The 15,209-nt window shown below is 60.5% G+C and overlaps 1 protein-coding gene across 2 annotated transcripts; it reads left to right on the top strand.

The window, feature by feature from the left end:
* Window positions 1–468: 468 nt before the first annotated feature.
* Window positions 469–14,175, top strand: UBQLN4 (ubiquilin 4). 2 transcript variants are annotated; one of them, XM_087855051.1, is made up of 11 exons: window positions 469–688; window positions 2,090–2,241; window positions 2,597–2,814; window positions 3,372–3,634; window positions 5,166–5,324; window positions 8,721–8,946; window positions 9,987–10,126; window positions 10,533–10,616; window positions 10,728–10,843; window positions 11,011–11,209; window positions 14,003–14,175. In XM_087855051.1, exons 1-11 carry the CDS (start codon window positions 581–583, stop codon window positions 14,156–14,158), a joined length of 1,821 nt encoding a protein of 606 aa, XP_087711177.1. In that variant the 5' UTR covers window positions 469–580; the 3' UTR covers window positions 14,159–14,175. The 2 variants fall into 2 exon arrangements, with proteins under 2 accessions (XP_087711177.1, XP_045640101.1); XM_045784145.2 differs by lacking the exon at window positions 14,003–14,175 and adding an exon at window positions 12,542–12,845 and having other exon boundaries at window positions 470–688.
* The last annotated feature ends 1,034 nt before the right edge of the window (window positions 14,176–15,209 follow it).

Below are 15,209 nucleotides of genomic sequence, written 5' to 3'. Positions count from 1 at the left end.
CCTGTATTTGTCAGGCACACGTTTGGTTACTTTCCAGAGCAATTGCCTACGTTATGCACGACCGTGTGAGATGACCAAGGCTCAGAAAGGCCTCTGGAGCCGTACTTAGTAGACTTCGTGCAGGCAGGACCTCCGGGGGCATAGGCAGTCCTAGAGGTGAGACCTCGAGTGGACGTCCAGATGTGGGGGAACTGAGCGTCCAAGTCGGGACAGGCCCGGGAACCGGAAAAACGCGGCGGCGACAGGCACACAGCGTTTTCGCGGGGGTCCCCGCGGAGGCGGCTGGGCAGGACCGGCCGCGGGCTGTCGCGGGGAGCCCGCCCCGCTCCGCCCCCCCACCCCCGCCGCCCCGCAAGGCCCGGGACCCCCGGCTGCAGTGCCCCCCCCAGGCCGCCCGGGGCGCTGTGGGCGCAGCTGGTCCGGAGGGCGGCGCGGCCGCGGGGAGGGGAGGGCAGGGCAGGGGAGGGCGGAGGGGCGGAGGGGCGGAGGCCGGAGCCGAGCCGGCCGGGCGGGCGGGCGGCCGGGCGGGGAGGAGGAGGAGCCGGGGCGGGCTGGCGGGCGGCCGGGTGGAGGCGGCGGCATGGCGGAGCCGAGCGGGGCCGAGGCCAGGCCCCCCATTCGGGTCACCGTCAAGACCCCCAAGGATAAGGAGGAAATTGTGATCTGCGATCGAGCCTCCGTCAAGGAGGTAGTACGCGCGGCGAGGCTGGCGGAGGAGGGGTCTGCGGAGAGAGGGGAGGCTCCGAGGCGGCGGGGCGGCGGGCGGGGCGGCGGGGGCCCCGCAGGCTCTCGGAGGGGCGGGAGGGGAGGAGCGGGGCTGGGGGCGTCCTGCGAGGCGGCTGCGGCGAGCTCGGCGCGTGCGGCGGACTCGAGGCCGGGGCTCGCCTTGTGGCCTGCGTTGGGGGCGTGGCGGAGAGCGGGGAGGGGGCACCTTGCACCGGGGAGGGGAAGGACTACGGGTCTGAGGGCAGCGTGCGCCCCGAGCGCTGGTCGGGGGTTCGAGGGGCCGCGGCCGGACGGTCTCCGGGTTCGGTGCTGCGCCAGGGGAGCGGGCGAGGGGCGCCCCCGGGTGCTGGGGCGCGGGGCGCTGGGGGAGCGTTTCCCTCCGCTCTTATCTGTCCTACCTTTTCAAATCGAGGTGGTTACGGTGGGCCCTCGGTCCCTCCGGGACTTACGGCGTGCAGTAGGTGCTCAATAAAAGTGTGTTGGGTGAGGGGATGAGGGCACATTGCCTGTGCTCGCCACCCCCTGTGGCTGCTGCAGAATTTCTCATAGGCGGGGCTTCAGATAGGCCATCTGGTTGGAAGGAAGGGATCTGGAAGCTGCCCCGGCTTAGCAAGTGCACTCTTCACTGAGCGTGTCCTGGTTTGGTTTGTTCGGGTTTGGTTTTCGGAGGAGAGCTGATAGATTTGGAGAGTCTGACTCTCCCTGGGCCAGTCTGTAGTGCCATCGCTGCCCCCTGCCCCCTTATAAAATGACTGTATTCCGGAATTTACATCCTGTGCCTTGCAGAGCTCACTTTGAAATCCGCCTTAGCTGAGAGGCCATGTATTGGGTCAAGAGCCAGGGCTTTGGTGTCGAGACCTGACTTCCAGTCCGCCCGGGATGTCATGGAACTGCTCTGATGATCAGTTTTCTCGTCCTGAAAGTGGAGATGACAGTTCATATCTATCTCACAGGACTGAGACTCTGAACTCCTGAGTAGTCGCTGCTGTTAGAGGTCGTTGGGGTCTGTGTGTTGTGCTTGTTACAAGAAGGCTGGGCATAGGCAGGGAAGCCTGGAGTCTAGAACCGAAGGCTGTAGGGAGACAGGCCTGGGTCCAAGGTTGCTGGAGGAATTGGGACAGAGAGTCACAGGGAGCTGGGGGGAGGGACTGAGGCGGGAGGCGTAGGGAACTGGCTGAGCCTTCTGGGGTTGAGCGAGACAGAGCCTGTCCCTGGTCCATGTCTTTGGTTAACAAAGGAGCTGCTCATTGCAGCTGGATGGATAGGTTCTAGACTGCAGAGGGCACTTCCCAGACCCAGGGCAGGGTCCCTGGTGGGTGGAGGCCAAGGAAACTCTGCCGTGACCTCTGCCTCTTGATCGCAGTTCAAAGAGGAGATCTCCAGGAAATTTAAGGCCCAGCAGGATCAGCTGGTCCTGATCTTCGCAGGCAAGATCCTCAAGGACGGGGACACACTGAACCAGCATGGCATCAAGGATGGGCTCACTGTCCATCTGGTCATCAAGACCCCTCAGAAGTAAGTCCGGGACAGGAGCGGATCCAGCTGCTGCCTGGGCCTGATTTTCCCATCCGGTCCTCACTTTCTCACCTGTCGCTCACCTGTACCCTGAGAGCTCTCGGAGGGAGGGATTGCTAGGCAGCCCTGCAGTCTCCCCTCAGGGGAGAGGAACCTCGGCTACCTCTCCCAGAACGCCCTGAAGGCAGATGGTACTAGTTCCTCCCTCCGCCTGATTTCCCGCCTGCCCCCAGCACCACCCACCCCCGCCTGAGGGTTGCTTCAGGCCTACGTTAGGGCAGGAGCTGCGCCAGAAGGAAATCCTTGTCTTCCCTTTCCTGTTCACTTCAGCTGGGCTTCGTTTCTCTGTCCTCAGGGCTCAAGATCCAGCTGCTGCCACTGCTTCCCCCTCCTCCACTCCAGACCCTGCCTCGGCACCCTCCACCACGCCCACTTCACCCGCCACCCCTGCCCAGCCCTCCACCTCTGGCAGCGCCTCCTCAGATGCCGGCGGTGGGAGCCGCAGGAGCAGTGGGGGGGGTCCCTCCCCAGGGACTGGGGAGGGACCCCCCAGCGCCACTGCGTCCATACTCTGTAAGCCCTTGGGGAGGAGGTCACAGGCCTGTTTTGGGGCTAGGGAGTAGGTGAGAGCCAAGAGGAGGCAGCAGCATGCCCCCTGCTCCTGGTCTGATGGGGATGGGGGACCCCTGGATATGGGATTCCAGACACTGGTACTTGGGCGAAGCTGGGGAGGAAACCAGTCTACCAGGGTCTCCCAGAGGATGGGAGCATGGATGAGCATTGGGAGGGAGGGACAGAACGGGGTTGGGGTGTGGGGAACGCAGGGTGAGGGTATTGGCGTTTGGGGACAAGGGGGTCCCGCAGCAGCCAGCTGAGGAGTATTTATTGCTCATTCAGCAGGCCACCCCTGGTCAGCCTGTCTGTGCTGTGCCCGGCCTCTGCCGCCAGAGAGGTCGAGGTGGACCGGGCTCCCTTCTCTGCCCGCAGTGGGGCAGGGCTGGGGCCGGGGAGGGATTGGAAAGGGGAGGTGCGAGGAGCAGACAGGGCCGTCGCAGACACCTGCCTGCAGTGGCTGTGGCCCGGCGGGGGCAGGGTCTCGCTGCCGACCGTGACCCCGGCCCTCCCCGCAGCTGGCTTCGGGGGCATCCTGGGCCTGGGCAGCCTGGGCCTGGGCTCCGCCAACTTCATGGAGCTGCAGCAGCAGATGCAGAGACAGCTGATGTCCAACCCCGAGATGCTGTCGCAGATCATGGAGAACCCTCTGGTCCAGGACATGATGTCCAACCCCGACCTGATGCGTCACATGATCATGGCCAACCCCCAGATGCAGCAGCTGATGGAGCGGAACCCTGAAATCAGCCACATGCTCAACAACCCGGAGCTCATGAGGCAGGTGGGTGCGAGGGAAGGCGGGGTGGGGTCGGGTGGGACACCCCCCCCGGAGGGCCCCAGCCGTGCCGCCTCGTCCTGCCTCGGCGTGGCCGTGGACCGACTCACTCAGCAGCACGTGGCGAACGCTGGGGGTATAGGCCTCGCTGTCCGGAACTTGTGGTCTCAAGGGGAGCGGGACGAACAAGTGTGCGGTGATGACGCGGCGTGGTCGGTGCTGTCGTACAGATAGTCGCAGGGTCCCCCGGGAGCACAGGGGGGGCTCAGAGGAGGCCTCTGGAGGAAGTGTCACCCAAGCTGAGACCCAGAGGAGGAAAAAGAGAGTGTTCAGGGCTGAGGGACAGCAAGTGAAAGGCAGTGGGGTGTTCGGGGAGCCCTGGGGCTGGGCAGGGCCGGAGGCTGACGGAGACCCCGAGAGGCGGTTCTGTACTGGCCTCCAGGAGCTGTGTCTCCCGGCCCGCTGCACCGAGGGACGAGGATAGATGATGTCGGCAGAGCTGTGGGTACCCGTCTGGGTTCACTGGGAGGTAAGTTCCTTCAGCGCGAGGATTTGCCAGTGTTTCTTCACGGTCCAGAGCAGTGTGCCTGGTGTGTGGCGGTCCCTAGCAGACATGTAGTGAGTGAAGGAGTTACAGGGTAGGGAGTCAGGGTTCCATCTTAGACATACAGGTGTTTCGGGGAGGCAGGTGCGGAAAGGACTTGGGAATAAGGACAGGGAAGGCATCCCCAGTCGAGTGTGATCAGGAAGGAGCTGTGCGGTTGTCTGCGTCAAGGACTGCAAGTCTCCGGGCGCTGACACGGGCCAGCCCTTCCTGACACCGAGCTGTTGGCTCCAAAGGGAAAGCCCCCGTCCTTGGGTTTCTCAAGGTCTGGCCGGGCAGAAACCGAGGGCCGGGGTTAGAGGGCATTGGTGGCACCGTCCTGGCTTGAATGCCTTCCCTCCCCGACTTGTGGTCGTCTGCCAGGAGCCACAGTAAGTCGGGCAGGCAGACCAACCTGGCCTCGAGACCTGGCCCACCACTCACTGCTATGGGTCCTCAAGAGTCTCTGCCCGTTTTCTCATGTGCAGAATAGGGACAGAAACACCTCCTTGGCACGAGTATCGTGGTGATCCCAAGACGTCAGTTGTGTACATTGCTTTGCCAGGCATCTGTATGTAGCAGGCGCTCAATAGATGTTGATTTCCTCTGCTGCCTCCTCCTCTTTCTCGTGTCCATTCTTACTCAGTTTCCTTTCGCTCCCTGACACTGGTGCGGGCCCCCTGAACCTGAGGAAGGGGAGCCGTGCCCTCACCCCATCTGGGATCATTGTACCGCGGTACAGAAAGCCTAGCGGAATAGCCACGGGAAGGCAGGGTTGTTGCCAAGGTGACCGTAGAGAAAAAAAGTCTGACTTATCTGACCCGCGGCCCCTGTTGGGCAGTTCCTGGCCCTGGCCCCTAATCCTGATGCAGACCCCTCCTCAGGGCCCACCCTTGTCCAAGCTTGGTGCTCCCCTGGTTTCAGGATTCTTCCCGTCTCTCCCTTCTCCGCTAGACCATGGAGCTTGCCCGGAATCCAGCCATGATGCAAGAAATGATGCGGAACCAGGACCGGGCTCTGAGCAACCTGGAGAGCATCCCCGGGGGGTATAACGCCCTCCGCCGCATGTACACCGACATCCAAGAGCCGATGTTCAGTGCTGCCCGGGAGCAGGTGGGGCCGGGGCCAGGCTGTGGGAGGGCTGGTGGGGCTCAGGAGTCCCTCCCCCAGACCCAGGCAAGCCCGGCGTGCTCCCTGCTTCTCTTTTCTGTTGCGGCCCTCTGGGATGGGCCTGGGCTTGGAAGCACTTCTCACGGCATAGGCAGGGGTGGTCCAGCTTGGCATGGGACCGAGGCGGTGGGGCGGGAGGTAGCAGAATTCCCTGGGGATGTGGGGGGGGGGTGTAGCATCCGAGGGATCTGACAGCCTTGTGCACCAGGGCCTCGAAGGTTGGGGGCAGACCTGGGGTGAGATGGCCGCCCTCAGCACAGTGCGTCTCAAGTGTGGTCCACGGGTCGCCTGAATCAGCATCACGCAGGGAGCTAATCCATAATGAGCCTCCTCGTCCCCACCTTTGAGCTACTTAGTGACTCAGTCTCAGGAATCAGGCTTGGGAACACGCACTTGTGACAGTGCCTTATGAATTCTTGCAAATATATAAAGAGTATAGACAAGGATACAGCATTGCCCCAGCGTGTTGCCATAAATAGCTTCGGTGCCTTTTGGTTCTTTTTTTAAGTTTAATTTACACTACATTATACGCTTACACACTTCAAAGTTCCGAAGTTACACAAAGTAAACAAAAGGAGTCCTTCTATTTCCATCTCTCAGCCACCTCTTGTCCACCACAGAGGTGACTAGTGTTAGTGGTTTTTAGAGTTTCCTGGACATGTTTAATATTTGCAAATAAGACGTTACAGATCGAATTGCAGCCTCCCGGTGCCCCTGCCCCGTTTTACCCCTTTCCCTCTCCAAAGCGAACCGGCACCATGAAGTTGGTGTTTACCATTTTGCTGCTTTGAGGGCCTGTGTTTGTATCCATAAATAACCTACAGCATTGATTTGCATATTTTTAAACCTCATAGAAGTGGTATCGTGCTGTTCATATAATTTTTAACTTGCTTTTTCAAAACGTTTAGAAAATGTCTTATTGGAGAATAATATAGCTTCAGAAAGGCACACGTATCATCGGTGTGCAGCTTGATGGGTTTTCCTATACTGAACACCCCCCAAACCAGTGCCCCGGTGGGAGGGTGGCATCCTATGTTACTTTTTCCTGGTGGAAGAGAAAAAGCCCCACATCCTCAGTGGTTCATGCTATCCCAACAGATTTTCTTGCTCCCGAGGCTGCTGGCCTGCAGCAGGTCTCCACAAGTAACTGTGCGCCTTGCTGACTCTGCAGGGACCCGTTGGTCTGTTTGTCCCTACAGTGATACCACATGGTCTTAATTAAGTCTGGGCATCGGGTAGAGTAAACCCCCCCCACCTTACTCTCCAACGTCTTCTTGGTTATTCTTGACACTGCTCTTTCAAATTTTAGAAGGGCTTGTAGGGATCAACTACGAGTTTTTTAAAGAATTTATTTTAATAAAAAATTATATAAAGACAAAAGGAATTTATTTATTTTAAATTACATTTAACTATTTAATTGAAAATTATATCAAAGTAATGCATGCACCTGGTTAAAAAAAAAATCCACTAGCTGAGAAAGGCTTATAACAAGCCCTCTGGCTAATTCTGATGCACACCAGGCTGCAGAGCCGTTGGGAGCATGGAGATTTGGCGTCAGCAAACCGGTGTTCGGATACTTGTGCCAGCATTTCTAGGGGTGCGGGTTTAAGTGAGTTGCTTTACCTTTCTGAGTCTTAGCTTCCACATTTTCAGACTGGAGGCGGCGTGTTAAAGTAGTGGTTCTCGATCGTTTTGGCCTCAGGACCACCCTACATGCTTAGGAATTGCTGAGGACCCAATATTCACTGAATCTGAAATTAAAACTGAGAAACGTAAGGAATGTTTATTAATTCGCTTTAAAATAAGAGTAAATCCACTACACATTGACATACATGGCATATTCTTTGAAAAAATAACTTCATTTTCCTAAACAAAACTTGAGCGGAGGGTGGCCTTGTTTTAATTTTTGCAGACGTCTTTAACGTCTGGCTTTACTGCAGGATGGCTGGACTCCCAGCTCAGCTTCTGCATTCGGTCTGTTGCAATGTCACCTGTCATGTAGCCTCTGGAAAAGGCCACTGAACGCTCGCGAAGACAACAAAAGTGAAAAAAGGCAGATAGCACCTCAAAACGATAAAGACAGTGTTCAGCCTTGCAGGGTCCCAGGACCGCACTTTGAGAACTGGTATATTGGAGGGCTGTTGTAAACATTAGAATAAATGTGCCAGACGTGTAGTAGGTGCTCAATAAATGGCAGCCGTTGTCGGAGGGAGGTCAGAAAGAGGCTCGGGCCCTAGAGCGTACCAGGAACCCAGCGGTGGTGGGTCCCCAGGACAGGACATCGGAAGCAAGGCCAGAGCCCTAGGCTGTGGTGTGCAGACCCTGGCCTGCTGGCCTGTCGTCAGCAGGCGTCTGGTCAAGCAGAAGAGGCACAGCTCAGAGCTACAGGGTCCTGGGTGAGCTCTGGTCCCCATGACCGGCTTTGAAGAAGCAGGAAGCCCCATGGTGAGGAGAGGCTGAAGCTCTCAGGGACCTCCTGCTTAGGTGAGGACTAGCCGGGACCTCAGGAGTGGGAGTCTGAGCAGGGGCGTAAGGTGTGGACTCCGTCAGCAAGCATGCCCCTGCACAGAGCTCTTTCCTGGGTGCGGTGGATCTGGAGGAAGGAACTTCCGGGGCTGCCTTGGACAGCACACCGTAAATGGGGTGCAGGCCTTGGGTGACACAGCAGGGAGCCTGGTGCTGAGGGGGGCTGTTTAGCTGAAGGAAGGAGGCCGAGGAAGAGGAGACGGTGTGGGGGACGCAGTGGAGGGAGGGCATGCTCGGCCAGAGACGTGCTCCACCGACGGGCTCCGCTGTCCGCACCGCGGCAGACAGAATGCCATCTTGGGGACCTGGGGAGGAGGGGGTTCTGGGGAGTGGGTGTTGGACCCAGATGGCTGGGAAAAGGGACGCCTAGAGGCAGATCGGGGCTGAGGTAGAGCCAGCTGCCATCAAGCCAACAGTTGTTAACTGAGCACCTGCTAGTGTCAGGGGAGGGCTGCAAAGAGGACCTTGTCTCTGCCCCTTAAGAGCTAAGGGGACAGATACGGCATTACACAAGGGAAGGGTGCGTGTAAAGTACCACAGGGCCCAGGGGAGACGAGAGACCAAATGTTCAGAGCCACTGGGAGAGACGGGAAGTTTCCAGTTATCCGAGGGGTGTTGTGACCAGGTCGCCAGCCCTGGCCAGCCCCCACCCTGAAGGATGAGGGGGGAGCTGCCCGTTGGGAGCTGCCCTGGGTCTCAGGCCCCTGTCCCTTTCCCAGGGAGGGGAGGCTGTTAGGTGAGAGGACCCAGAGGGCCTGGCCCTTACCCCTGGTCTGTTTCAGTCCTTAACCCAGAACCTTTCCCTCCTCCCAGTTCGGCAACAATCCCTTCTCTTCCCTGGCCGGGAACTCCGACAGCTCGTCCTCCCAGCCTCTGCGGACTGAGAACCGAGAGCCCCTCCCTAACCCCTGGAGCCCCTCGCCCCCCACCTCCCAGGCCCCCGGGTCCGGGGGGGAGGGCACCGGAGGATCGGGGACCAGCCAGGTGCACCCGACAGTCTCGAACCCTTTTGGGATCAATGCGGCTAGCCTGGGGTCAGGTATGTCCTGGGGTGGGAGGAGCTTAGTGGGGTCACCAGGGTGGTCCCTCTGCCCCAGGACTGCATGGGGCTTACACTGCTCCAGAATATTAAAGACAGGTGAGACGGTATTGAAGCCACGGAAGGGGCTGTGCAGCCTCAGAGGCTGCAGGGTGCTTTGGGCCGTGTCTCCTGTTCCTGGGAGCAGCCTGAGTAATGGCTCACAGATAGGGCCGACCCCACCTGCTAAGCTCTTGCAGCCGTGCTGTCCAGCTGTCCAGCGTCAGTGGGTTGGACTGGGGAGGAGCGTGTAGGGGAGGACCCGGGGCACACCTGGGGCAGGCAGGTATAAGGCTGGGAGAGATGGATGTGCAGAGCTGCCATGGACAGAAGGGGGGTTATGCACTGCACAACCCTTGGGGAGGCCCCATGTATCTGTAGTGTGACCGTGCATATGATCCTGGGGGTGTCTTTGGTAGATGCCCTGATTTCTCTGTGCCCTGGCGGGGGTGGGGGGGCACCTTGATCCCAAAGTCCCTCTGGGTGCTTATTTTAAAATCAGGGATTTGAACCTGATCCATGGCTTTAAAATTGTACTCCAGTGCTGGGGTGTCTGGACCATCCCCAGGAGGAGGAAGGAACAAGAGGGAGGGGCTCCAGCCATCCTGCCAGGCTCTAAGCAGACCGTTGGCATACTTGGTTTTTGAGTGAGATCTGGTTTGAGGAAAGGGCTGCTGCCACAAGACAAGTGTCAAACCATGAGTGTACGTGACCTCTGTCGGGCCCTTTCCAACCCTGACATTGAGCCTGTGGCAAGAGCAGTCCGGGGGGCGTGAACGAGATCCCAGTTTCAACCGGCGTGTCCTTTGCAGAGCAGCCGGGAGAGGGGCCAAGCCAGAGGGACAGGGACCACGCCCCCGTGCTTGGGGGCCCATGCTACGGCTGCCCTTCTGAACTGTGGAACCAGTCAGCATTGGAAGGAGGGAGATGGAAGGGCGGCAGCATCTGGTTTCCATCTGGACCCCTTTTCTCCTGTTCCGTTGTTTTCCTCCTCATGCCAGGGGTGTTCAACAGCCCAGAGATGCAGGCCCTCCTCCAGCAGATCTCTGAAAACCCCCAGCTGATGCGGAACGTGCTCTCAGCCCCCTACATGCGTAGCATGATGCAGACGCTGGCCCAGAACCCCGACTTCGCTGCCCAGGTACGGAGCTGCCACGGGGGAGCGCGGTCCAATCAGCCCCGAGCCAGGCTGCTGGGTGTGAGTCTCAGGCCCACCGCCCCCGAGCTGAGCCTCTCAGTTTGTCCTCCTGTGAGCGCTCAGGGCAGCGGCTCCCCCTTCGGACTCGTGCCGGTTCAGTGCGTTCATACGAGTACGCGGCGCGGTGCAGGCTGAGCGCTGTGGACTCGCGCACTGCTGTCAATGCCAGACGTGGCACTGCATGCCCCGGCTCGCCCCAGTGTGGCTCCGTCTCCTCTCACTGCCCCACGTCGGCCTCCGGGGTTCCCCAAGAGCCACACTTCCCGCCGTGGTGGGGGTGCCGCGGGAGGCCGTGGGGGTTCTTGGGGTGGGCGGGCCCAGGTCTCCCCTGCTGCCTCCACCCCGGCAGATGATGGTGAATGTGCCGCTCTTCGCGGGGAACCCCCAGCTCCAGGAGCAGCTCCGCCTTCAGCTCCCGGTCTTCCTCCAGCAAGTGAGTGGGTCCGACAGCAGGTGGGAGGGCGGGGCAGAGCTCGGGCCTGGGGCTGGGGTGGCCTCCTCTGTCCTGCCACTCCCATGGCCTTCCTGTGCCCTTTCCCACCAGATGCAGAACCCGGAGTCCCTCTCTGTCCTCACCAACCCCCGGGCCATGCAGGCGCTCTTACAGATCCAGCAGGGCCTACAGACCCTGCAGACCGAGGCCCCCGGGCTGGTACCCAGGTAAGGGTTGTGGTGGGGGGCAGCAAGTTTCGGGCCCCCTCCCCGGGTGCTTCCCGCAGCCATCGCGTGTCCGAGGGTCTGCTCTCCTGTTCCCTCCGCCCTTCCTTCTAGACCTCATGTGCCCTCCCTTTCTCAGCGGCTCATCTCTTGGTCTGTCCTGCCTGCAGCCTTGGCTCCTTTGGGATGTCCCGGACCCCGGCACCCCCGGCAGGCAGCAACCCCGGGTCTGCACCCGAGGCCCCCACCTCCTCGCCGGCGCCCCCTGCCGCGTCTCCTGCCGCGTCTGCCGCGGGGGCTTCCAGCGCTCAGCAGCATCTCGTACAGCAGATGGTCCAGCTGTTGGCCGGTGGCGGCGGGAGCTCGCAGGTATGCAGGGCGGCGGTGCCTTCGCCACCCCGGGCCTCCCTGGCGCCGTGCGGCGGAGCAGCAGATGGGAGGCAGCCAGCCCCGGGCACTTGCTGGCCTCAGGCAGGTTGCCGCCTTCCCTGAGCTCCGTTTCCGTGGCCGTGAAATGGAGCCGAGAACAGTGACCGCCCCGTCGGGCTGCCGGGCGCCGTGCTGAGCGTCTTCTGGTGCCTCCCAGGAGCCTTGTCAGGAAGCTGCTGGCTCTGTCATGAAAGGGGAAAACGGAGGCCCAGAGAGGTGACGTGCTTGCTCGGAGTCACACAGCCCGGGAGTCGGTCACGGAGCCGAGATGCAGACCGGGGTGTGCGGCTCTTGAACGTGCGCCTGGACCCGTGTCCAGCATGGGCGCCTGTCCCGGCGCACTCGCCGGAATGGAAGTGGCCGCCAGCTCTGAGGCAGGGGAGGAGGCTCTGGGCCGGGAGGTCCCCGGAGCCCTGGGTCACAAAGTCAAGGCCAGGGCGTTGGGCAAGGGGTAGCATTGACCTCAGGTGAGGCCCTTCACCTTTCTCTGTAACTGCCCTGGGAAAAGCCTTTCAACAGACACACCAGCGTTCCCCGCTCTGTGCAAGGCCGTGTGTGCAGAACGCTGTGGAAGGCTTGCACCCGGGGTCTCCGGGGTCCGGGCCTATGGCGAGAAGCAGCACAGAACACTGCAGAAGGTTCTCGCACGTTCGGGGCACATCCTTTCCTTCCGTGGACGGCGCCTGCGTCCTGTCAGAGGCTGGTGGCCTGACATGGCTGGGCCCCTAACGACTCTGAGTGGCCGGGCGTGAGCTGGGCTCCTGCCGCCTCGCAGCCTTCGGGGAAGCATTTCCAGACGTTCACAGGAGTGTCAGGAACGAAAAGCCTTCTCTTTTGTAAATAACTGGGTTTGTTGATTGGCTAAGCAAAACCCAACAGGTTCTTTCTTTCCCGGGCCCTTCTCGGCCTCTCCTGAGGCTCTGTGTGAACACGGCCTGGAGACCGGGGAGAGCACGCGTCTCCCTGACCGCAGAGCGCTCGGCTTCTGGGGTGCCGCGAACATCTCCAGAGGGCTGATGGAAAGCGGTTAGGAACGTGGGCTGATCTGTTACCTTGAAATGTCCAGAAGGACGCCCAGCTTCTGTTACACAGTCGCGTAGTGACCTGGGGTGTGCAGGCTCCCTGCCCCTGCTGGTAGCTCAGCCCTCCCTGCCCCCTGGTTGACCTGAGGATGTGCGAGAAGACCTGCTTCCCGTCGCCCCGCTGTGCGCCTCAGATTCGGGGGGGCCCAGGGTGGGCCCGCGCCCTCCTCATAAGGCCTGTCCCCTCCAGGTGCAGACACCGGAAGTGAGGTTCCAGCAGCAGCTGGAACAGCTCAACTCCATGGGCTTCATCAACCGCGAGGCCAACCTGCAGGCCCTGATTGCCACAGGAGGGGATGTCAACGCAGCCATCGAGAGACTCCTGGGCTCGCAGCTCTCCTAACCGCTCGGCCGTGCCGCCCGCCTCTCCCCTCCCTGGGCGCCAGCCCCTGCCCTCTGTGCCTGCCGTCCCCATCTTCTCCCCGTCCTCTCCAGACAGCAGGGTGGCTTCAGGGGCACGGGCGTGGCCCCAGAGCTCTGAGAATTCTGGTTTCACTTGCACATCTCTTACGGAGTCTTCTGTCCAGGTCCTGCTTAAGCGGGCCGGCCCCAGCTCCTGGCCCGCTGCCGTCTCGTGCAGCCTGCAGATGTCCCGGTGGCGGTACGGGGTTGGCAGGGGGACTGCCATCTGCTCTGCACGGACGGGGTCTTCCTCGTGGGCCACCAGGGCTTGTTGTATGGTTACTTGCAGGGACTCTTCCTTCCCTCCACCCCCTCCTCCCGCTGCAGCCTGATCTGTGCCGGGGTCACACACTCAGAGGGAGGGGCAGGTGGACAGGCTGACTTTTCCTCCTCACCCCCTGTCCTGGTCCCTTCATCCAGGCTTTGTTGGGATGTCCTGAGAGAGGAAGATGCCTGTCCTCCCTGTCTAAAGGGGGAAGCGACCGCGGTCTCTGTACAAGGAACTAACAAGCCCTGGACCAGCCCTGTGGAGATGTGCTGGAGGAAGGGAACGGGGTGAATGACCTGGGTCAAAGGCTCAGAAGTTGGACTTGACACTTAGGGAATGGAAGCCCTCGTAGCTGTTTTAGGCGGGAGAGCACAGGCGCAGGCCTGGCAGAGAAGGCCTAGAGATGCTAACAGAATTTGAGCCGGAGGACGGGGCTCACAGGGGCTCCTACTGGTTCTGTGGCCCAGACCCACCAATGTCCCCAGGTACCACTGGTTTGAGCCCTCCTCAAAAAGACGTGAAGGGATTGGGGTCAGTGGGTGTGTGTGCGGGTGTAAGCCCGCACACCTGTGCACGTGAGTTGCACAGGAGGGTGGATTCTTTGTTAATGACTGGTTCCGAGCTCTCTCCTACCAAAGAGAAGTGGGCAAAAGGGCCAGTCGGGGCAGGAATACAGCCCAGCGCGCTGGGCCCCTCGGGCCCCTGGGTGCTGTGTCACCCGAGGGTAGTGTAGTTACCCCTTGCAAGGCTGTCAGGGCTGTGAGCAGCACCCCCCCCTCCCCTCCTTGCTGTTGGGGAATAGTACAGGAGTCTCCCCTGCAGTCCCTGGCCTTTGGAGTCTCCACTGTTTGCTTCCAGGCCAGAAAGTTCTATTTGAGGAAGGAAAGGAGAGGGCGGCAATCATGCCTTTGATCTGGAATTGGACGTCGCTCTCTTGGAGCGCAGAGAAGGCTCATGCCGCCTCTTCTCCCTGCTGCGTAGCCCAGCTGCTTGGAGGACCCACGGCTGAGCGTACAGAAGCGAGAGAAGCAGAATCTTGTCCAGGTGGGAAAGGGTCCCAAGCAATCCAGAGAGGATCTCCGTGTGGCTTTCCCCCCTCCTTCCCCGACGTCCACACTGGCCTTTGTAAATAAATGACGTGGTCTTTGTTGTCATGCTGTCTTGGAGTTTGTTTTCTAGGGGAGAGGAGGCTGGCTGAAGACAGCTTGGTTCTAGGGCTTTTTACAAAGCAGGGTTTGGAGACGTGGCCGTTGGGTTCAGTTGGCAGAGGTGTTAGACGTTGAAGGTGAAGGGAGGCTGGTCGAGCCTCAGGCGGGACTCAGGGCCGGGAAGGGCTGCATGCCACCAGTCCCCATCGCCAGCTCTGGCTCATCCCGCTGCCCGTGCGGACTGAGGGAAGTCTAGCAGTGAGGTTGTCCCGTGCACGAGGTTCCGGACTAGGCCTCTGTGAGTGGGAGAGCCCGCTTCGGGTAACGTGGACCAGACGTCCCACGCCAGCACTTCTGCTACAAGTTTTAAAAGCTGGGAGAAGGACAGAAAATAACAAAAAAGCATCAAAGGGCCAACAAGACAGGTGGGGAACGCAGCGGGGAGGGAAGGCCCTAAATGCCGCTTCAGAGACACGGCGGAGGGGCTGAGTTGTGCTTTGAGAGCCTGGAAGGATGGGAGCTAGGGGACAGAAGGGGCGTCCGGGCACCTGTACAGATCCAGCACGTGGTCCAGGGCCCCGAGGGAGAGGTGGGAACAGAGCAGTCATGGATTCTGCAGCGGCGCCCCCGTTCTGGGTGGCCCGGAAGTTCTCGAGCCTCAGACCTGCAAGCGGATGATCCCAGATGGTGAGCATGTCCGCGCGTTCGGGGGGGAGCGGCAGGATCTCCAGACACGTCAGCCACAGTGAAGGTGAATGAAGCACCGGCGAGACCAAGCAGGAGCGAGGGACAACGGATGGACCCACGGCCATCCTGTCGGCTGGAATGACGGACAGAGACGGAAACGGCCGCTTAGCATTTCAACATAAAGGCCAAACTTGGAAGTTTCAGCAGAGACCGGAAACTACCAAACAGGACGTGGCACAATGGTGGAAGGACCCGGTGGAGAGCCGAGCAGGGAAGTGGAATCAAGGAGAGTAGGGTGGCAGTGGATGGATTTACTGGCAGATCCCACGCGGCCGAGCGGAGCGCTGTCCTTA

The sequence above is a fragment of the Ursus americanus genome, chromosome 2, assembly GCF_024610735.1.
Source record: "Ursus americanus isolate L20-20 chromosome 2, mUrsAme1.1.p, whole genome shotgun sequence".
In the NCBI taxonomy this organism is placed as follows: Eukaryota; Metazoa; Chordata; class Mammalia; order Carnivora; family Ursidae; genus Ursus; species Ursus americanus.
Note: the sequence above shows the minus strand (reverse complement) of the source record. Positions and strands in the feature narration are given on the sequence as shown.